Below are 23,681 nucleotides of genomic sequence, written 5' to 3'. Positions count from 1 at the left end.
TGTCTGACACTGAGTCGCTCCTCGCCCCCCCCCCCCCCCCCACACACTACCCTCCCCCACGTCTCCCCACACCCCTAACCTCACCTCCCCCGCAGGCTGATCGTGCGCAACGGGAACACGTCGAGCGCCGTGCCGCTCTACGACTCGTACGAGACGGAGTACTTCCCCGGCGAGGGCGTCATTAGCACGAGTCGCTACTTCCGCCTGGAGCTCACGACCGACAACGTCGGCACGGCACCGGGATTCGCCGTGCGATACGAAGGTCCGGCGCTCGCCGCAGTGCGGCAAGGGGCGAGGGGAGCCCCCCCCCCTCCTCCACTCCCCCCTCCACCCGCCCCTCCACCCCCCACCTTCACCCCCCCACCCCTCCACCCCCCCCGCCCACCTCCACCCCCCACCCCCTCCACCCCCCACCCCTCCACCCCCCCCCCCACCCCCCACCTCCACCGCCCACCCCTCCACCCCCCCCCCACCTCCACCCCCCACCCCTCCACCCCCCCCCTCCACCACCCCCCTCCACCCCCCCCTCCACCCTCCCCTTTCAACCCCCCCTCCACTCCACCTCCACCCCCCACCTCCACCCCCTCCTCCTCCACCCCCCCCCACTCCTCTAACCCCCCACCTCCACCCCCCACCCCCACCTTCCACCAATCCGTTTGCGTTTCGCTCGTCCATTCGCAGCAGAGTCGGATGGAGAGCGTTTTGACCCCTCTCGGTCGGTCGCTCTGCAGGTGCCCGCCTCGATTGGCATGGCGTCACAGTCGCAGTCCATATCGTAGGCCCAGGCCACGATATGCCGCTCGTTTGGTACCAACTGGAACGGCAAAGCTTGTACCAACAGTCTTTCAACCGCTAATACAAGTCCAATGGTGCAGTAACAATATATAATAATCGTGTCATCACATCATCAACTTTTGGTAGCCGTGAACTGCTATCCCCGCATAATTGCCACCACCTGCGGTACTCAATTACACTGGCTCGTGGACCGTCGAGGGTTATCTTTTAATCTTAATCATCACGACAATGCCCTTGTTGCTTTATCCAGGAAGGCCGCACTCTGAATCTCAAGGCATTTATTCTAGGAAGGTTCTGCTTAGTTGGGATGCGTTCACTTGTATGAACGTGCATGCGTGTGCATGTGTGTTTTTGTGTGAGCGCACGCGTTTGTGCGCTTGCGTTCCTGTGTGTGTGTATGTGTGTGCTTGCTAACAGCACTTGCCCCAACAGTCTGTTGAGGCTATACGGGGGGGATCTTTGTACATGTGTGGTGGGGAGCGGTGGTGCATTGGTTAGCGCATTGCACTGCGAAGGTTGTGGAGAGGGGGAGGGTTTACTCAGCCCATCGTTTCTCTCGCCTCCCCCTCCCCCCGCCATAAGAACGTGGAACTTCCACCACTGGCTCTGCAGGGCTGTAAACGTGATCACACCAAGACCTCAAAGTTCAATTGAGCAAGAAATCGCTTTGACTTTCGCCTTGACCTCGGTGCCCGGTGATCCACAAAATTACTTAATTCGAACCGCTGTTCCTCCTTTCATCAGAACCCTTTCCTATTTGGCGTTTTTTTTTGCCATATCCACCTCGCCGCTGTTCACGAACAGCTCCGGGGGGCTCACGGCTTCACGGTGCGCGTTGACTCGGAGCCAATTAACAAACGCTCGCTCGCTCGCGCGCGCACACACGTGAACGAGCGAACGAGCGAGCGCGCCATCTGATCGGCGTCTCCATCGCGCTCACTTAATAAAGCATTTGGGGGGGGGGGGGGAGGGATTCTTTATTTATTTTTTTGGGAGCCGCTCTTGATTTCGCCGGCGTCAGGTCCCCGTAATCGCCCATCGATTCTCGGCTCGTTGATTAATGCGCCGAGAGGGCGGCGACCTACGAACCTCAATTAATCACCGGCCTACTTGTGTCTTCTCACATCCCACCGATCCACCCCATCCACCCCATCCACCCGATCCACGCGATCCACCCGATTCACCCCATCAACCCCATCAACCCCATCCACCCGATCCACGCGATCCACCCGATTCACCCCATCTACCCCATCCACGCGATCCACCCGATTCACTCAATCCACCCCATCCACGCGATCCACCTAATCCACCCCATCTACCCGATCCACCCAATTCACCCCATCTACCCGATTCACCCCATCCACCCGATTCACGCGATCCACCCAATCCACCCCATCCACGCGATCCACCCCATCTACCCCATCCACCCCATCCACCTGAATCAACCCGATCTACCCCATCCACCCGATCCACCCGATTCATCCAATCCAACCGAATCACCCCATCCACGCGATCCACCCGATTCACCCCATCCACCCCATCCACCCCATCCACGCGATCCACCCGATCCACCCCATCCACGCGATCCACCCGATTCACCCCATCCACCCGATTCACGCGATCCACCCGATTCACCCAATCTACCCCATCCACCTGATCCACCCAATCCACCCGATCCACCCAAACCACCCGTGGTGCTGCTACCCCCATTAGCCGGGGTGGGGAGCGGGCAGGGAAAGTTTCTTAATGCAATTTTTTTTTTGCAAGGGGATCCCACCCCCTTCGTTTCGATTCATAGAATCCTCGTTAGGTGACCAAAGAGATAGGCGGACCACAACTAATTTAAAAGTGTAGTTAAATGAGAGGTGCAGAAAAAACTGAGAGATGAGAGAGTTTAGTTCGTTCGTTTATGCTAATTGTCTCGTTTATGCTCATTGGTTTGTTTACGTTTATCTGGCTCGTGGACGTTTGTGGTGTCTGGTGTGTGTATTGCACGTTGTGTGTGTGTGTGTGTGATCTGGTGTGTGTGGCATGTTGTGTGTGTGATGTCTGGTGTGTGTGTGGCATGTCGTATGTGTATGTGGGACGTCATGTGTGTGTGTGTGGCATGTTGTGTGTGTGCGTGTGTCTGTGTGACACCTCGTGTGTCTGTGTGTGACACCTCGTGTGTTTGTGTGTGACACCTCGTGTGTCTGTGTGTGACACCTCGTGTGTGTGCGTGTGACACCTCATGTGTCTGTGTGTGACACCTCGTGTGTGTGTGTGTGTGGCACGTTGTGTGAACATTCATCTGGGGCCCCTTCAGCTACTTGGTGCCCAAAGCTTTTGTTGGGTTCTGCTCATGCCCAGTGCCGCCACTGTGCCTTGCCACCGGCCATCGCACTCACCTCGACGTCAATCCGTGTTGGGTTTTTTTTTCTTCTCCCTCTGATTTCCCCGTCCGGTCCTCCGGCCATCGTGTGATCGTTTCTGCCTTCGCTGCAGCGTTCGAGCGCGGCCGCTGCTACGAGCCGTACATCCAGTACGGTAACTACAGCAGCTCGGACCCGCTCTACTCGGTGGGCACTCTGGTGGAGTTTGCGTGCCACCCCCGGCTACACGCTGGAGCAAGGGACCCCCCGTCAGCGAGTGCCTGGACATCCGCGAGCCCTACTGGAACCAGACTGAGCCCATCTGCCGTGGTGCGTGATTAACCCGATTCGCCGACCACTTTGACGCCTTCCCCTAATTTGTTTAGACAACAAACAAGGAATACAAATGAATGCACTTGCGTGGTTTGAAGTTAACCACCTCGCCTGGTATGCAGGAGGTCGTGGGTTCGATCCCGTTCCTGATGCCTGCTGTTGTATATTTGGAGTTTGCGTGTCTCTCTCTCCCCATGGTCACCTGGATTTTTCTCCGGGTCTGCTATAAATTTCCACGTGATAATCGACTTGGTTGAGCTATCATTTGCGGCCAAGTCGGTTCTGAAAAAGAGATTAATAGTACAGTCGGCCTTACCTGGTGCGAAAGAAGCTCAACATTTACACAGAGTACATACACGCGACGATTTCTGCTGTAACACTTTCCAAGCCGACGGGTCATTTCTTGTTGGGGCAGTATTCGGTCAGCAGTGGTCCAGCGGTTCCAACCATCTTCCAACGTTGGTCAAACGTTCCATGTTTACTGTTTTTTGTCCGATGCTTTGATCAGTTTGACCGTTTGGCAATCGGGCAAGCCGCCTCGTGGGTTGAAAACTTTGCGCGAAAGTTTCTGTTCGTATCGATTCATCTTCGCTGGAGTTGCGTTATTGCCTCCCCCGTTACGGAGGGGCCGACGCAATGAATGCATCGTGCATCCAAGCGTCGATGGAAAATGTTCGAAAGTAATAATAATAATAATTTACAGCCGTTTGACAGCCCAGTGCAGGGTAGGTCGTGGGAGGTTGACTGATTGATCATACTTCACCACGGTGGTCAGGGTGAGCTGGTGGAGGTGTGGAGGGGGCGGGGGGCCTCTACTGGGTCAGTTATCACTCGCCAGTGATGTGAGCCCTGGCCAGGAATTAAACTCGGGGTCACCAGGTTCATAGTTCACTGCGTTAACCACCACTCCACCACGAATGTTTTTTAAAAAATTTTTATGAAATAACCCCCAGTAATTTCATGAATTGTAAAAATCAGGGATCGCAATTCACATAATCGGTAAACAAATGATATTTTATATTCTTGGTTCTTTCGGTAAAGAAAGAACCAAGAATATAAATTGATATTTTACTCAACGAATCGGTGAATCGTTGCGTACTTAGGCCCAACAACTCGTCAATTAGCATCAGATCCTCCGCTCCCAGCACACACATAGAAGGGTATTGTGCGGAAGAATCGATCACTTCTGACTCGTGTATGCGTATGAATTTTCTCAGCCGCGGACAGAGAGTAGATTCGTACGGCCGTAGATCGTTCGCGCACCACAAGGGCAAACTGCATTGATCCGTGACCCCCAAATCACAACAATTTATCGCGTCGTGGAAGTGCTGGAATCGTTAACGGAGCCATTTCTCCCGCCGTCGCAGTGACCCCCCCCCCCCGCCCGAAAAACTGTCAGGCTCGCTTCAAGGTCAAGAGGTCGTCGCGCTCCTCAGTGCCGTTGAAGCGACCGCACGTCGCCACCGCAGTTTATCTGCTGCGCCGTCGACGCGATCGCCCCGCGGGGTCGCCCGCCTTGACGTTATCGCGCCGACCCCCTACCCGGGGGCCTTTCCCTGGGTTGCCAACCTCTCTGGCTGCCACGCCAATGCCTATCTCGGTCGGTTGTTGGCAGTTTGTAAAAAATAAAATGTTGCCCCGTGTTGGCTCGGTGTGGGGGGGGGGGGGAGCAGTGGTTCGCGCACCGCGCTACGGAGCCGCGCATCCGAGTTCGACACACGTCTGCGGCTAATCTCGCTCGGTTGCTGAGCGATTCTTGAACCGCTCCTGGGGCCCCTTTGCCCCTCGTTAAACAAAAATCTCCATTGGGCAGCATGGTGAAGTATGGTCAAACGTCCCCCACAGCTGACATGGTATGGGGTGGAGGGTGGGGGCATTCATCCAACAGTAGGTTGACAATGTGCTGCAAACTGTTTAATTGTTTTTGTCGTAATTTAAATTTGGTCTTGACACGTGCGAGGTCCGTGTGGGTACCCAGGTCTACCTCATAAGGGAGCTCTTGTACCTCTACTTAACTCTGTGAATGCGCGTTGAACTTCTTTCGCGCCGTACGTAGCCAACCGCGCTAATCGGAGGTGCAGGGAAAGGACAATAAACTAAAAGCACAAATAGAAGTGTGGTCACACAACTGTCTAACGATAGGAAATAGCAGCACTAATTTGTTCTATTTTATATTGGTGTCAGAGCAATAATGAGATGTTTATCGCGTGATCGTATATTTTTAATTGTCAGACAAATTAAGTGCAAAAAACATATTTAGTACGATGGAGTCTTTCTTCCTCTTTGTACAATCATTTGGTGACCCGGGCTGGAACCATGAGCTAACCACTGCACTGGATAAACCTGGCGGGCCGATAGCTGGATTCCATCCCCAGAATCTTAGCAGTGCCGGTTCGGCACCGTGACCTCTGAGCCTTTGACCCCTAACTCCCAATACTCTTTCAGGGGCGCCAATGAGAAAAGGGTAACGACGCGTTCGCTGGTTGAAGAAAAAATACTGATGTTTACGCGAGCGGGAGCCACTCGATTCGGAGAGAGCGACACTTGGAGCTCGCAAGAGTTTGTTTTTTCATGGACCAGGTTTTCACTGGAGATTGCGCGCGTGTGTGTATGTGCAAAGTCCCATCGGTGAGCTCCTCCGGCAGGCAAGGCTGCGTTGGCTGGGTCGTGTAGCCTCCATGCCCAGCCACCGCATGCCTAAACAGCTTTTGTTCTGCCGGATCGAGGGGGCTAAACGGGCGTGGCACGGGCTAGAGAAGAGATGGAGTGATGTGGTACAGGAAGACGTGGAGCTGAGTGGACTTGCCGATGACTGGTACCAGCGGTGTCAAGATCGGCCTCTGTGGAGGAGGCTCGTGAAGGACGCTGCTGGGCAGTTGGAGGCAGTCACCCTCCAACAACAACAGAGGGCGGAGGAGCGACGCTCACAACAACGAGTGGAGCGCCGGGTGGCTAAAGCACAGCAAGTTGGCACAGTAGGGGGCACAAGTGGTGCATCAACCAGTCATCTCGGTCATCTCAGTCAGTCGACCCGTGGCACCTGCTGGGTCTGCCCCGTGACCTCCTGGCAGCGGGCGTTCGACACTTCACATGGCCTCAAGGTGCACATGGCCTGGCACTAGCGTCGTGGTGACGCCACCGCCACTTATAGGCGAATGGTGGTTGTTGTTCTTGTGTGTGTGTGTATTTGTGTGTGTGCGTGTGGTCGTGTAGCGTAGCGATTAGCGCGCTGCAAACCCGGCTAGCCGGGGGTTCGATTCTCGCTCACGGCCAACAATAGTGACGATTATCTGAACTGGTCCTGGGACTCCCCGAGCTCGACTCACCCTCAAATGAGTACGCTGTGTAAAAACATCGCCATTGGGGAGACAAAGGCGGACGTGTGTGACGCTGGCCACCCCCACCCCCTTGTGTGCCGTTCCAGCCTTCGTAGGTGCTCACTAACGGCACTTGCCTGAGCAGTCCGTGAAAGCTAGACGGGGGATCTTTGTCTGTGTGTGTGTGCGTGCACAGCGCTGTGTGGCGGCGACGTCACCGGGTCGCACGGAATCATCCTCTCCCCCAACTACCCCGACATCTACGACGAGGGCCAGGACTGCATCTGGGGCGTGCGTGTGCGCGAAGGGCGGCGCATCCTGCTGGAGATACAGCTGTGAGCACGCGCACACGTGGTTCACGCACACGCTCACGTGGTTCACACACACACACGCACACGTGGTTTGCACACACACACGCTCACGTGGTTCACACACACGCTCACGTGGTTCACACACACGCTCACGTGGTTCACGCACACACGCGGTTCACACACACAGCGGCAGCAGCAGCATGAGCAACGGCGTTAGCAGTAGAGGAAGCAGGAGCAACAGCAGCATTAACAACAGCGTTAGCAGTAGAGGAAGCAGGAGCAACAGCAGCATTAACAACAGCGTTAGCAGTAGAGGCAGCAGCAGTAGCAGCAGCATGAGCAACAGCGTTAGCAGTAGTAGCAGCATGATGAATAGCGTTAGCAGTAGAGGCAGCAGGAGTAACAGCAGCATGAGTCACAGCGTTAGCAGTAGAGACATCAGTAGCAACAGCAGCAGCATGAGCAACAGCGTTAGCAGTAGTAGCAGCGGTAGCAGGTCCGTGCAGCGACAGCCCCTCGTCTTGTTTCACTTCATTTGGCTTTTTTTTTGGCTTCATTTTTTGCCAAATAAAAGCCAAATTGAAGCTGGCACCGCCGGGGCCCCCGAGCGATGGTGGAATTGAGAGGCTTCGATCCGGCCACGCTCGTCTAATTGCAGTCTGGGTTCGACCTCACATAATGGATGCGCGGACCTGAGCCGAATTATAGCAATTCGGCTCGTCTGCAGGGTGGCCAGTCCCTGCCCCGCACCGCCCAGGATCGCGTCTCCCAGCCGCCGCATCATCGGTGTTTCATTATCTGCGTAAAACGTTGATCAGGCTTTTGGTTAAAGTCCGTACAATTTGGAATTGGCATCGATCGATTTTCTTTTCTGTAGAGGGTTTCATGGTCCTGGCGCGTGCGTGCGCGTGTGTGCGCACGTGCGCGTGTGTGCGCACGTGCGTGTGTGTGCGCACGTGCGTGTGTGTGTGCGCACGTGCGCATATGTGTGTGCCTGCTTGTTGATCTTGAGCTCGTTTTGATGCCTAAATGTGGGTGGGGAGCGGGGCCGTCTCCTGCGCGTCGCGCTGGGCGTCTTTTTGTCCCCAGTTGTCTTCGCCGTTTTCTTCCGACTGCGCTGTCATCATCGTCGTGGGACGAAGTGTCCGTTCCGGAGCCGAGCGCTTATTTCCTTGGTTGTTGACAATATTTCACGACGTGGAAAATCGCACAGATTTATATTTTATGAAGTGGAACTGCGATGAGCGAGCCGCATGGTTCGTCAATTAAACGCCGTCGTTTTTTTTGCGGACGGATATTTACGGCTGTGAAACTGAACTTTTTGTGCACCAACCACGCTAATCGGGGGTGCCGCGGGGTGGGGGGGGGGGGACAACAAACTAAACACAAAAAGCAGTCGGAAAGAAATTGGTTTTCAATCTAGATTTAAAAGTGCATAGCTTCAGTGGCTTCCAACGGCAAAGCCCCTTTAGTGGGCAGCCGGGTAGGGGAATTGGAATCTGAAAACCAGATGCGAACCCAGGTGATCAGTGGTTGCCGGCTCCATGTCTCCAACCTCTGGCCCACCTGGCCACCACGCGCCTTTGTCTTGACGACCGAGTTGTACCGCAGTGGAAAAATGAAAACGAAAGAAACAAAGGAAAAACATTAATAAAAACGTCCGAATTCATGATGGTCATAAATTACATTTGAAAAAATCCCTTGACCATCAAAGTTTATTTCATCCGCGTGATGAATCCGACTACAATGCCGCGCTCGGACTGCGAGAGGAATGTTAATCGCCCTGACGTGGCTTCAAAAACAAGGCAATAAACACAAAATGGCATCGGGTGACCAGGTGGCTCAGAGGTCAGAGCACTGAGCTTACAGCGTCGAGTTTCTGTGTTTAAATCGCAGGCAGCCAGCCGCCTTGAATTAAACCAGAATCACCGTGGATATAATATTACTCAATTGCAGCCGCGGAAATGTATACACCGGCTTGACTGTCGTGCGACGAACGTTACTCGCTGAAGCGTGGCAGGTGGTAGAGTTCTGTGTAAACCAACGGTCGCTCGAAGGGATCTCGGAGGCAGCTCTGTGAAATCCGCTTCCGTGTGTCATTCTCCAACGTGAACGGGTTCGGCATTGCCTGCGCCAGAGATGCGCATTGATTTTTTTGTCCCGTGAAACGTTGCTGGTCGTACATTCGATCTAAAATTGGGAGGGAAAAAAACGATATATATTGTTTTAAAATTACTTTAATTGTATGATTTACTTATAATCGTGTGCCCGCTGCCCACACGCCCGCCCGCCCCCCGTAGGCTGGACATCGGCAGCACGGACTCGGTGACGATCTTCGACGGCGACGACCTGACGTCGCGGGCCCTGGGACAGTACGCCGGCACGCACCACCGCTTCCGCGTCTTCACCACGGGCTCCGAGGTCACGGTGCAGTTCCTGTCCGACCCCGCGGGGCCCATCCCCGGCAGGGGTCGTGGCTTCGTCGTCCACTACTCCGGTGAGAGCCGCCGCCGCCTCGCCCGGGGGCAGTCCAGCGGACGGACGGACGCCGGCGCCTGTCGGGCGACGCGGCCGCGTTGCGGGGGGGAGCGTGGCGGGGGGAGCGTGGCGGGGGGAGCGTTGCGGGGGGAGCGTGGCGGGGGGAGCGTGGCGGGGGGAGCGTGGCGGGGGGAGCGTGGCGGGGGGAGCGTGGCGGGGGGAGCGTGGCGGGGGGAGCGTGGCGGGGGGAGCGTGGCGGGGGGGAGCGTGGCGGGGGCAGCGTGGCAGGGGGAGCGTGGCGGGGGGAGCGTGGCGGGGGAGCGTGGCGGGGGGATCTCAGAGGTAGCTCCATGGTATCCGCTTCCGTCGGGCCGTTTTCTTACACCGAAGCGTCGCGGCCAGCCGGCCGACCGCTCGGCAAGAGATCAACGCGGATGCGTCGACCGTGTGGCGTGACGCCCCGGAGCACAATTGGAAGAAAAAAAATTGGGAGAAATGTTTTGAACGGTGAAACAAAAATTCTATGAAACGTGTTGCGGCCACGTTGCTGGCATCCCCGATCATCGTTTACAGCTCAGGGCCACGAAGAGTTGGGGTGCAGATGGGGCAGATTGATGGGGCGGTTTTCCATCCAAGGGGATCTCGGAGAAGTCTTCTCATGTAATTTGTTTTCCCCCGGGGCCTCCAACATCCTTTCCGAGGCCGTAGGAAAGCCTGGAGGAAGGGTAGTGGCTGCAGCTCTCGCCCACCAACCGGCCCGTCAACCTGCCAGCCCATTTACCACGCAGTACCTCGGCCATCGACATTCTCAATCGCAATGCTATCCGTGACCCGCATTATCATTTATTTATTTCTACGTGACCCCCCCCCCGCCTTACCCCCTCTTTTTACCCCCCCCCCACCCCTTACTTTACTTTGCACACGCAGAGGTCGTGCGTAACGACACGTGCTCACCGTTGCCCGACGTGTCGCACGGCTGGAAGACGCTGTCTCACGCTGAGCCGATTCGCGGCACGGTGGCCACGTACCAGTGCGAGCCCGGCTACGACATCCTGGGCACCGACATTCTCATGTGCCAGTGGGACCTCTCCTGGAGCACCGACCCGCCCTCCTGCCAGCGCGGTGAGTGGCGGTGGTGGCGGTGGCGGCGGATAACTGGTGCGGCGCACGACGGCCGACGGTAAACCGGCGCTCGCCTGACTTTACAAAGTCGGCTCGTCGAAGAATCTGTCGTACCTCAGCGACGAGGGTCAAAAGTTATGTCGGTGTTCCTCGCCGGGTGCTGCGCTCGGGATGCCGCCCCGACCCCTGGAAGCCGTGCAGACTAACGCCGTCGCGGCCGGGCGTGGTCCTGAAAACACCACCCCCTCCTCGTGCGCCGTGCCGGCCTTCGTTGGTGCTCGCTCACAGCACTTGCCCCCATCGGCCAATAATGTTAAACAGGGAATCTGGACTATTGTGTCACGTTGGCCTTATATGAGTATCTGGTGCCAATTAACATGAGCATTGGGCGTGGTACTGGCCCTAGCGGTGGTGCCGGGCGGTGGTGACTCAATATCTGATAATTGCCCTGGCAATTTAATTGTGAATCCTTGCAGTCACGAAAGCTTCAAATCTAGAATTTTATTGTGACCGCTCGTATCGGCAACTTCGTGCACGTGAAGATTCTTCTGCAGTGAGAATTGCAACCGGGGCTGGTGGGTTGGACGTTCCTGGAAATGTGTAAAAACCTCCTTTCATTGCGTCTTCAGGTCGTTGTTGTTCCCCCCTCGCAAGTTGATTGTTTTAGTATTGACGCACGAGATTCTCACGGCCATCCCAGCCCAGGTTGCCTCACCCACCGCGTTCTAACCCACCGCGTTCTAACCCACCACGGTCTAACCCACCACGATCTAACCCACCACAGCCGAGACCACCAACACTGTAATTCAATGCCAAGGCAATCCACCCCCAACTTCACCAAAGGCTCTCTCAGCCTAGCCATGCACAGGCAATTTTTGCTCCACAGTCTAGCCCAGCGTCAGCTTACGACGCAGTCATTCGTTTGAGGATCCGCTGATATTACGAGGAGCGGAGGGGGGGAGCGGAAGCAACCCAGACGCTCTGATGGCATCCACCTCCCCCCCCCCCCCAGCTTCCGCATCCCCCATACTCTCTAGCGGAAAGCGCCCGGTAGCGGCAGAGTCATTTATATTCATTAAGCTCGTCGCGCCCCTGCTGATGCGCGCGGCCTTGCGACGGTATTGAGCGCGACGGCGCGGCCCACGGCTCTCGGCGACGCCCCGGTGATCATCATGGCCCGTGGCCATCCCATTGCCGATTGTTACCGAACGCACGACACTGGGACGGGCGGGCGGGGTGCGGGGAAGTGGGGGGTGATGGGCGGTGGCCAAATTGCCCAGAACTTGCGAGACACAATCCCAAAACAATAAGTAATATTTGCGAAAATTTTAATGTGTTTTTGACTTGACAGCTGCCCGCCGGCTTCCATGCCGCTAATTAATGAAGAACCTCCCATCACTGGCACGCGTGTCTGTGTGTGATTGATCTGAACTTTTTGCTCGAATTTTTACCACAATTATAATATGTAGATATGTTTTTGTTTTACTCTCTACGAGTACTATAACGTCATCATCAGCCGGGATCAGTCCACTGTTGGAGGAAGGCCTCCCCTCAGCCATTTCCATCATTAACGGTCCAGCGCTGCAGCAGTCAGGAAGCCACTGGATGCTACGCACTTTAAAATCTAGATTTCAAACTGATATTTGTTTTTAGTTTGTCCTTCCCACACACTTCCGACTAGCCCGGTCGGCTACGTACGGTGCGAAAGAAGTTCTACATACGTACGACAGTGTACCCCGGTACGCGCCCGCACACGAGCCGATCCCATCGCTCCACCTCCACGATGGACGTCCTCCCCTCTCGTCCCAGCCCTCCGCTCTCAGCTCGCGCGTCGCCGACATCCCCTCCAAACCTAACAAACAAAGCGCTGCCATGCAACAAACCAACGGGGACACGGTCACAATACCCCCCCCCCACTCCTAGCCACCTGCTCACACCTCTTCGCTTTCTGTTCTCCTGCCCCCCCTCCCCCGTCCGCCGAGCAGTGCAGTACTGCTCGGACCCCGGCGTGACGGAGCACGGCCGGCGCGTGCTCTCCGACTCGCGCTTCCTCGTCAGCTCCACCGTGCAGTACGGCTGCGACCGTGGCTACCAGATGGAGGGCGGCTCACTGCTCACGTGCCACGCGCGCGACACCGGCAGCCCCAAGTGGAGCGCGCCGGCGCCGCGATGCGTCCGTGAGTGGCGCGCCCGGCTCGGGCTTCGGCTCGGTTCCCGGCAGCGAGATGTTAAACTACCTCGTCCTGGTATACAGGAGGTCATGGGTTCGATCCCGGACCCTTGACACCTGCTGTATATTTGGAGTTTGCGTGTTCTCTCTCTTCTCCATGTGGTCGCGTGGATTTTTTCTCCGGTTTTTCCCCCCACATTTAGAACCAACGTAGCGTTTAGAGTATTTGGCTGAGATAAGTTTCCATGTGATCAGCCACTTCGTTGAGCTTTTATTTGTGGCCAGATCGCTTCTGAAAAAGAGCTACATAGCTCAGTGGGCCTTACATGGCAAAATAAATAAAATACTAATTTTAGTTTTATTATATTTTTCGTGTGTTATGTGAATTGGTTGTCGGTGTTGCCATCTACTGGACTTGTTTATTCGTTCACTGGACTTGTGTGTGTGGGGGAAGAAATTTTGCGACGGGAGCACGCAGCGCCACATTCCCTTCCCCAGCCCGCTAACCCACAGCGGGTGGTGGTGGCTCCGCACGCGGCCTGTAACCCAGCGCTGCGTAGACACTGAGGGTTGGTGGACTCCCGTACGTTCAATACGTAAGGGACAGAGCGCTGCTCCCTCGCCGCACACATTTTGGCTTTTCTCCGGGCGCTCCGGTTTTCCTTTCCTCCCACGTGTGAACGCTCGTTAATTGGCCAAAAACGTCCGAATATGTCGAGGACCGCAGAGCTTTAAGCAACTGTTGGTAACGCCCGCTCCTTGCCGCGCGTGGCTGCTGCTGCCGCTGCCACATTCCTGTCAACCCCTTGTCAGTGCCCTACCTTGTTACAGACCAATTCAGACCTTATTGGTCACCCCGTGCTCTTATAAATCTCAACGTTCATCCTACAAAGGGAGAAATACAAACAAATAAACAAAAAAGTATTTTTTTGCCCGTATTGAAACGGCCGTACGCCGTATGGACCTGAAAACTAAATACGGGGTAAAATTAACTAAATTTCCCTGTACAAGAATACGGAGTAAGCCGTATATGGGTTGACAGCGATGCTGCCGCCTTCCCAGCTTGTCTGGGGTTCCTCCTTCTCCTCCTCGTGCCGTCGAGTCGCTCGCTTGCGTCTCAACGAGCGAATGCCGTGTTGCAAGTCGACATCGTTATCGTCGCTTCGTTTTAGCTCTCTCCGCTTCCCCGGAGGAGATGCCGAGAAAATATTTCTTTTTTTCCGCCGCTTAAACCTCCAGTTCAAATTGACTACTAAACATGTCGGTTAAGCCGTAACAAAAAAATTTGCCACGGTGACACTGGCAGAGCCAGGGCCGAAGGGGAGACATTGATGTTATTATGCGGCGTTGTATTGCATGGTAGTGTATCTTATTGCATTGCCTTGGTATTATTCCATTGCACGGTATTCATTGCATAGATATTGCCTGACATTGTATTGCCTTACATGGTAGTGTATGGTGTCGTATAGTATCGTATGGTATCGTATCACACGATATTGCAGTACGGGATATCGTTGTGGCGTGACCCTCGGAGTAGTTAGGGGCTCCGCCAGCGATGCCCTCACTCCGTGGTGCCCTCTCTCGTGGTGCGGCCCGTCACTCCGCCACTCCCAAGCCACGCGGCTCGTAAATCGTTTCGTTCCCGCGGGCATCCGTTCCCACGTCCTTTATTAGCGTAATTGCCTCCAATTAGTCGAGCATGCCTCATTGGCATTGATTGTTGCGAAACTGTGCTGATGTGAAATCCATCACAGCCACGGCCCCCGGGCCGGGAGACTTGGGGGGTGCTCGGGATTTTATTCGGAGTGATACTGGTAGGAACGAAGTGGACCAGACCACCAATAGATTATATCGTCCGACCGTTTGTCCGTCCGTCCGTCCGTCCGCGTCCGTTTGTCCGTCCGTCCGTCCGACAAGATGGCCGCCCGCTCCCCCTGCGCGTGTGTGTGTGTGCGTGCGTGTGTGTTTGCGTGCGTGCGTGTGTGTGCGTGTGTATGCGCGTGTGTGTGCGTGTGTGTGCGTGCGTGTGTGTATATGTGTGACTGTGTGCGTGTGTGTGCGTGCGTGTGTGCGTGTCCGGCCCACTCGAGCGGCGTGATGAATGGGCGCTATTGGGCTTCGGATCGTTATTCACGGCGAACTGGAAGCGTAGCAACACAACTTCATTACGTGTGCGTGTGCGTGCGTGCATGTATGTGTGTGTGCGTGCGGTGTGTGTGCGTGTGTGTGTGCGTGTGTACGTTTATGCGCGTGTGTGCGCGTGTGCGTGTGTGTGCGGTCGATATCCCTGTACCGGTATTAGTATTATTCCTACCAGCCCACCCCGCAGGGTCCTGTTAATAATAACGACAGCGTACAGCTCCTTTGTAAATCTACTGCTGGATGAGGGTACCCCCCCCCCCACCCCCTGCCCCCAACGTGATTGTGATAGTCATGGGGGTTATTCGATCATACTTTACCACGCGAGATCCCGTGCGAGTTGGTGGGAGGCATGGGGGAATACAGCGGGAGCGTAGAAGTACGGTACAACGATCGATGTCGCTTCACTGCCCTCTGCCTGCTGCCCACTGGATTGTCCATGGTACTCACCCACCCGAACACAATCAGAATCTTTATTTATCCTGGAGGAATCCGATGAGCTATGAAGCTCAGTATGGGCGGGTCGGCACTACCCAGGCTCATAAGAATAGTGAACGAATTATTCGGTGACTGTGGTGTGCAAGCACACGTGACAACAACTCAATACATTCATCAATAACACTGCTGCCTTTAAAAGGCCACATTTTTGCCAGTGGCCCTTCTTCACAGCACCGAGAGAGGCCAGAGAAGTAGACGGATGACAGGGTTGTTCTTCATCCAGGAGAGCCTCACTGGCCCCATGCGGAAGTGAAACCGGAACGCCTGGAAAAAAAAACTCATCACAAATACGAGGGGATACCACTCAAAAGAGCCATCGCACTTACCATCTCTTGGCGTGTATATCGCAGCCCGGCTAGCCTCAGAGTTTCACCCACGCGTGCGTGCCAGTGTGCCCTGCGGCCAGCTGCGGCGCGGTGGCACGCGCACTGCGCCACGAACCCCGGCCACCCAAGTTCGATTCGCGCTCCCGGCCAATATCAGCGGCGCATATCTCGGCCTGTCCTGGGGCCCTCCCCTAGGTCGACTCGATCTTAACCGAGTACCCGGTGCGGTGTGTTGAAGCGTCAGCGCTGGGGAGACATAAGCGGTCGGGGGGTGGGTACTGACCACACACCGCCTCGTGCGCCGTGGCGACCTTCATAGGTGCTCGCTCGCGAACAGCGCTGGCACCAGCAGCCCATTAAGACTGTTTTGCCGGGGGGGGGGGGGATCCGTTGTCTCTGTCGTGGGGGCAGCCGAGGTGTTCGACCCGTGCGTGAACCCCGGCATGCCGGAGAACGGATACCAGCTGCTGTACAAGCAGCTGTACCAGCCGGGCGAGCTGCTGCGCTTCTCCTGCCTGGACGGCTTCCAGCTGGTGGGCGACGTGAGCGTGCGCTGCCTGCCCGGCCACCCGTCCCGCTGGAGCGGCTCGGCCCCCAAGTGCCAGGGTAGGTGCAGCGCACACGAGCGCAGATGCCGCACGTGCTGAGTCGACACACGCACTCTCCACACACGTAAACAGCAACAACCAACGTGTTGCCACGAAGTGGCGGTGATGTCACCATGGCGCTTGTGCCATCACCTTGAGGCCACGTGAAGTATCGAAGCCTCGCTGACAGGAGGTCATGGGACAGACCAGGGTACCATGGGTTGAGCGAGATGACTGGCAGATGCACCAGCTGTGCTCCCTGCTGTGACAAATGGCTCCGTTTTAGCCACCTGACAGCTCCGCTCGTCCACCCTCCTTTGTTGTTGAAGGGCAACTGCCTCCAACTACCTAATAGCATCCTTCACGAGCCTCCACTATAGGGGCCAATCTTGACACCATTGGTACCACTCATCAGCAACCACACACAGCTCCATATCCTCCCATACCACATCACTCCATCTCTTCTCTAGCCCATGTGCCACGCCCGTTCAGCCCCCTCTATCCGGCCAAACAGAAGCTGCTTGGGTCATGTAGCCTGCGTGCCCCGCCACCACAACCCAGGATGGATCGTAGGCACACGCGCACACACGCATAGCAAATAGATACACGGGCTGCTGAGCCGGCACTGCTGAGAACCTCGGGTTCAAATGTCAGGCTCCCCGCGCCTGCAATGAAATCGAGTTCCCCTCTTCCAATCGCACGCATCCCCTCTTGCCTAGGGCAAAGAACACGGGGGCTGCCTTTTGTAATGTTCCATTTTCAGAGCACAGTGGTGGCGACGACGATGTTGATGATCATGCTTCTTCGAGTTGTATTTCCGATTCAATGTAATTGAAGGATCCTGACGAGTGTTGTGTTATTTTGTTCAGTGGCATACACGGAGCACCACACTGACCCGAAGTCTGAAGGTAATGAAGTTTTTGAATTACCCGGGGGGGGGTTCGCTCGGTGGGAATGAGGGCGGCGGACACTGCGCATGGATGCATGGGTTCTGGGTTGTCAGCGGTCGGCCGCGGCTGTGCTCCTTGCCTGCGTGTTCGCGTGTTCACGCGTTCGTTCACTGCGTGCGTGCGTGCGCGGGCGGTAATTTGCATGCGGCCTGGAGCTCGTGCCGTCTCGACTCCGGTGTATTAACGAGGGCGGCGTTCGTCGCCTGCATTAATTCCTCTCCTCGCCCTCTTGCTCCCACCCCCCCTCCCCCCACCATCGACCGACCCTCTCTTCATCGCACCGTCTCCACCAATTCGCCCCTCGCCTCTTCGCTCCCCGGCGCTACCATCGTTCCCCCCTCGATTTCATTCCCCCCCCCGACCCTCCAACACCCCCCCTCCCACACCTCCCCACAGTTGCCAAGACGAGCGAATCGGGGGTGCAGAAGCCCGGCCGTGACATCGTGGTGGCCATCACCATCCCCGTGGTCATCGTGGGTCTGCTCATCGGAGGGATTTACGTTTACTTCACCAAGTGAGTGAATGCATTTCGGATGCCCAAGGGGAATTTATTTCCACAGCCCGCTCTGTTTCGTCCTGTTCTATGGCGATGCCCTCGTGTTTGCAGTTCACACACACGAAGACAAAGATGCACAATGTGCTGTGTCTGCTGCCATCTGGTGGCCACATATGGAAAAGTCAAATGCTGCACTAAAGGACCAGGATCATTTATTACCCATTCTAAAAATATTTTTTGCCACTGACCTTGTTTACAGAGTTCATTCAAAAAAATAAGTTGCGGGCTGCAGGTCGGCTTACGTTTGCACACAGCACGGCTGTGAAAGCGTTATTGACAATTCCGAATCAGCTCTTCGATGTCCTTGTGCTCACCGAGAGTGACGCCGTCGCCTAACGCTACAGAAGTGACGGCGCACGCGGTGCCGTTTTCTGCGACGTTACGCGTTCGCATCAATCGCAAAACAACAACAAAATCACCCATTGCGTTTTAACGTCCCGACTGCCTGCGTTGCTTTCGAACTTCTCTGAAAATCGTCCCACGGCCAATCATCATCCCGCAACCCCATCCGTGGCGATGCCGCACCGATTAACACGCCAATCACTCCGAAAAAAACTCTTCTGATCGGCGGCGGCAGTGTCAACAAATCTTCATTCATTTATTTTCTCACCACGGTTGCCGAGGAGGGCCCTCCCCCCACCCCCCCCCCCCCCCCAAAAAATACACACCCAAGCAGCCAGCAACAAACAGCACCGCCGAAGGTAATTCGCTCCGCGTGTCTTGAATTGCAGGCTGCGCGGGAAGTCGTCCCTGCGCGTGCCGCTCACGAGCTCGCACTCCTACGCTCGCCTCCCAGACGAGGCCGTCTTCGACAATCCCATCTACGAGATCGGAGTGAGTGCACGACGACCATTCTCCTCCTCCTCTGCCACCAAACGGCTCACCCCCCCCCGCCGCCCCCCAATGGAGGAGGGGTGGCAGGGCCAATGGCAAATATGCACCACGTCTGTAGGAGGGGCTGCACGCTCGTGTGCATCATAACACATTCCTGCGGAGGAAGCTGGCAGGAACGTTGGGTTGCTCGGTCAATGGCCAGGGTCAACGGCGGCGTGGTGTATCCCGCAAATATGCCCGACTATGAGGGCGGGCACAAACCGGCGTGAGTAGGTTAAACGTTGAGATTTATAAGGGCACCACGGAGTGGCCAGCCCCTCCCCACCCAGCCCCACCCCTCCCACCCCCCACCCAGCCCCTCACCACCCTCCCCACCCAGCCCCACCCAGCCCCTCCCCACCCTCCCCTCCCCACCCAGCCCCTCCCTGCACGACAGACGGACGGACACAATAATCCCCTGTGGGCTGGTGTAACCAGGAGGTTCCTACCAGTATGAGTCGTAGGTAATAAGCCAGGTGCTCGCCAACATGGGGGATTCTGAACGCTTCCATCCGGAGGAAGAAGTTCACGTGGAAAATCCACGTTCCAATTATTCAATTAACCCAACCTCGTTCGAAGCGCCAGACTGACCAAACCCGGCGCCGAGTATTTAGCCTCGGTCGCACCGGAGCCACGAGCTACCATCTCGAGATGACCAGTCCATGCAGCGCACATGTAGGGTGGCTTTTTATTCTTTGCGGATGCGCGTGCACACGCACGCCCATACGTGCGTGCGTGTAGTAGGGGGCACAGCTGGTGCATCTGTCAGTCATCTCAGTCAGTCAAACCCATGGCACCTGGGTCTGTCCCGTGACCTCCTGCCAGCGAGCCTTCGGCACTTCACGTGGCCTCAGAGAGCACCTGGCCTGGCACAGGCGCCGTGGTGACGATACCGCCGAGTAATGGCGAATGGCGGTTGTTGTTGTTGCGTGCATGTGTGCATGCGCGCGTGTGCTGCTGTTGCATTTGTCTTGTTGTTTCCCATCTCATGCTGTGGATGTCGCCCATTCCCAGGAGGCTTCAAAGCGACTGCCGCTCAGTTTCGTCCATCTGTAGTGCGTGCCCCCCCCACCCACCAATCAGTGAGTGTCGTGACGGGAGACGTTGCCATAACCCATTCCCCCCAACCCTCGCGCACACCGCCGCCTTCCCACACCGTGAGTAACAATCGCCGGCTCCCGCCGGTCACCTCCCATCGCCGCCGATTGTCGCCATTGCAGTGTTCCCCCCCCCCCCCCCCCCAGAGCCACATCGTTCCTTTACACAAATGTGGATGTCTTTCCCAGTGGGGCTGTAGCCACATGTGGGGAGGGCCGGGGCTGTGGAATCCAGAACCCCCCCCCCCCGACCCACTGATGCTACTTCATGATCAAACTGTCACAGAAAACTTGGTCTCGGTTCTGAATTTGGGGTCATTTTTTTTTACCGAAACATCAGCTGATCGCATACGCAGGGTGGGGGGGGGGAGGTGGCCGTGACGTTCGTTTGTCGAGTTATTTGTGTTCAAAGTGGGCGCTTTTTACTCTGTACCCTGCACTTTGGGGACGCGCAAAGTCGCGCCACGATGCTTTCGGTCTCTCGGGGGCCAAGCAACTTCATGCCCCGCCGTGTATTTTTTGTCTTCCTCCGTAAGGCAGCAGCTCACTACCAACAGTCGCAGGTTTTCTGTTTAGAATGTGCTCGTGCGCCACCACTGCCGGTGTCTTGTGACCTCCTCCCTCTTGCTCTCAAAACACGTTCCTTCGGAGTAGGCAGGTAGGAACTTGGTTGGACAGCGCATTCGTGCACGACAGACAAATATGCACGACAGACAGACAAATAATCCCTGGTGGGCAGTGTGGAGCCTGTTGTTCCTACCTGTGTCAACTATTAAACTGGCCTCGAACACGGCGGCGTCCCGGGAGCTCGCGTCGGGAGCGCGCTCGTCGATTCGTCTCGCCACCGCAAACGATTGCTTGTTACGAATCCGTGCCAGCGGTGGGAGAAAAAAAAAACCCCTGACCCTTGAACTACGCCCAGGGACGAACGAGGTTCCCTCCGTCCTCACGGTGAAGTGCATCGATTCTTGCTGCGGTGACATCAACATAGATAAGCAGACAAGATATTTCTCCTTCATATACCCGCCTCTCCACGTAAGGGACACCGTTCATTTTTAACCAACCACTCGGGCGCCCCCAAGGCCTTTCTCTCTCTGTGTGTGTGTGTAAAGAATACTTTTGTTTGGAGAGAGATATACATGCGGGCGCCACTTTGACTGCTGTGTATCTTCTTTGTTATTTCCATTCCGCACGACGAACGCGAACGATTGCTCGGCACTCGCTGTGAGCCTGACATTTCGAACCCGTTCGTGCCCGCGAGAGACTCAACGACTTTACACGACAGAGAGGCACGAGCGTGGATTGAACCGTAGCTGCGCCGCGGTGGGCACCAAGGGTACCCCTGGTCTGCAGTATGCCGAGCGTGGAGGGAGGAGGGAACCCATCGTGGTTGGCCCAGTTGCCGCAGAGTTTGACGAGCAACGCTCGCTGGGTGGCGCGCGATGCGATGGCGTATACGTGTGTGCGTGGCTGCCCCCCCCCCCACCACCTTCTCCCGACAGGACACCCGGGAGTACGAGGTCTCCATCTAGGGCGGGCGGGATGGCTCCGCGGGGAGACGAGCGGCACCACTCTCTCCCACGACATCGCCGCACTGGCCGGCGCGGCCTTACGCAGAGCCCCGGGCACAACGCGCCCCCGCTGCCCCCGCTGCCCCCGCCGCCCCTGCCGCCGCCGCCGCCACCACCCGCCTGCCCGCGACATCATTTGTGTAATCGGTCGCATTACGTAGGAATCCGCTAAACCGTTCTGAGCAGTTTGCAAGCGCCGCCGTCTTCACACCCCGCACTGGCACGCAGGTGGTGGGTAAGGTCACACGCCTCCTTCTCCTGCAAAGCTTTACAACGCAGAGCCGTCTGCCGCACATCGTTTGTGAAGTCTTTTGGTTTACAGCGTTACCGTCGCTCGCCGGCTCTGGCGTCGGGCCCTCTCTTTGCGCCGACATCCCCCGAGCTCCGGGGGGGGGGGGTGGGAATAGGAGAGAGTTTTATTTATTTAATGTGCGGGATTCAATGGCTACCTTACCAAACTTGCTGAAACACAAATGAGAGAAGAATGGAGCGAGCGAATCAAATTGAGAAAAATCGAATAACGCTGAGCTTTTGTAACGAGACATTTTTCACATTCGCTGGATGTTTGGGTCGCCGCCACGCTCAACGCCGCACGAGCAGCGGTCCCCGCTGAGCCACGTGTCAGATCCCTCACTGCGCCCCCCCCCACACCCCGTCTGGCGAGGAGAGGCGTTTCTCATTTTAGGGAGATGATTTAGTTTTGCCGTCTTCACGATGAACGCGTCGTTAGCGCGAGCCTTGCTCACCCCGCAGAATATAATATTATACGGTAACCTGTGACTCGCGAGCACTTAGTAGCCTGTGATCGTGATTGTGTGCTTTACCTGCGAATTTACAGCGAATTAGCAGCTTTTACGGCTCGAGTTAACTGCAACCGTTTTCCAAAAAAACAAGAATTATCGGTGGAATTTTTACGATGACCGACAACGTCTGGCAACTTAGTTTCACGAAAACCACATGTCACTTTTTTTGATGTTCCGACAACTATCTTAACTGTTCCGGGGTTTTTTTGTTGTTGTTGTTAAGCACGAGTAAGAAAAAAAAAGATTTAAGAAAAAGGGGCCGTAAAGCCCTGAACGTTTTATCTTAATCACATTTAAACTTCAGGTGAGCTCGAGTAAGCATGCATGCTCTACTGTAACGCCGAGTCTCGTGTACTTCAGTCCGTTACAATGTTTTACGAACCGAGCCGTGTTACCACTTTTACGAAACTGTATGGCACCTCCGCACCGCTTCTGGCACACAACCGCCCCCACCTTAGCACTCATTCCAGCAACTTTCCCCCTTTCCCCTCGTGTGTTCCGCCAATTCAAAACCTTCTTGATCTTTCTGTTTTTCCCATTTCGCGTAGGACCGCTTCCCCCCCCCGCCATGCCCTCATCCACCCCCGCGACATTCGCCGTAGTTCTTCGCTGGGTAGTTTTTTGGACGGGCGAGCGAGTGGGCGAGCGAGCGGGCAAGCACGTGCCGAGACTCGCCGCTCCGCCGCCCCCTTGCGCTCCCATCCGCTTGTAAATAAGCAGGGCACGTCTTGTGGGAAAGAGGCGCCGTCGGATGTGACCGACAGGTTTAAGAAGCAGGCCGCTCGATTAATCCGAACCCCGAGGAGAGGAAAACAACAACGAAGATGGCCCGAACCGTCTTTTGGTGAACACAACTTGAAGGGCGCGCATCCGATCCGTTGATCTTTTGTTTGAAACCCGTCGTGAACGCGGGAAGGCCCACGTCTTCTTTGCATTGCAGAGTTAGGACGGCGCGAGGCTGCCCGAACCTCGCCCTTCACTGGCCGGGGTTGGGGGCCGGTGGATGGCCACGCCAATTCGGCGTGGTGTACGGCGTTGTCGGGCGTGGGAATATTTTCCCCCAAGGCGAGCCCGCGGTTCCATCGTTTCCTGAGGCTCATTTGTCCGGCGTGGCTTTAAAGTGTCGCTGTTTGTTATGATGATGTGATCTCTTATTTATTGATTAACTGAATAAATTATGCCGGTTTTGTGTGTACCCTGGCATCGTGAGCGCGTCTTGGCGAATTGTTTGCGAGTGCCGCAAGTTAAGTCTGCGAGCGGTACCGAAGGTCACAGCCGGCACCCGACTCGCCGCTTGGTGGAGCCACTTCCACATTAGCAAATCCCACGTGTCCTCTTCTTAAAGGCATTTTCACTTCCTGAATGTTTATTTTATTTGCCGGAATGTTCTTATCACTCGCCTGC

The 23,681-nt window shown here is 56.0% G+C and overlaps 1 protein-coding gene across 1 annotated transcript in view; it reads left to right on the top strand.

Moving 5' to 3' along the window:
• Positions 1-23,472, top strand: part of LOC144719383 (seizure protein 6 homolog) — a 74,406-nt gene extending 50,934 nt beyond the window's left edge. The window contains 14 exon segments of the mRNA XM_078595254.1: positions 96-262; positions 3,280-3,383; positions 3,385-3,411; positions 3,413-3,476; positions 6,993-7,131; positions 9,408-9,604; positions 10,513-10,707; positions 12,693-12,884; positions 16,252-16,446; positions 17,297-17,335; positions 17,774-17,891; positions 18,665-18,767; positions 19,821-19,888; positions 21,406-23,472. Of these exon segments, the coding sequence (XP_078451380.1) occupies positions 96-262; positions 3,280-3,383; positions 3,385-3,411; positions 3,413-3,476; positions 6,993-7,131; positions 9,408-9,604; positions 10,513-10,707; positions 12,693-12,884; positions 16,252-16,446; positions 17,297-17,335; positions 17,774-17,891; positions 18,665-18,767; positions 19,821-19,862 (1,582 nt within the window). The 3' untranslated portion in view covers positions 19,863-19,888; positions 21,406-23,472.
• The last annotated feature ends 209 nt before the right edge of the window (positions 23,473-23,681 follow it).

The sequence above is a fragment of the Lampetra planeri genome, chromosome 6, assembly GCF_965212315.1.
Source record: "Lampetra planeri chromosome 6, kcLamPlan1.2.h2, whole genome shotgun sequence".
NCBI classification, from domain to species: Eukaryota; Metazoa; Chordata; class Hyperoartia; order Petromyzontiformes; family Petromyzontidae; genus Lampetra; species Lampetra planeri.
Note: the sequence above shows the minus strand (reverse complement) of the source record. Positions and strands in the feature narration are given on the sequence as shown.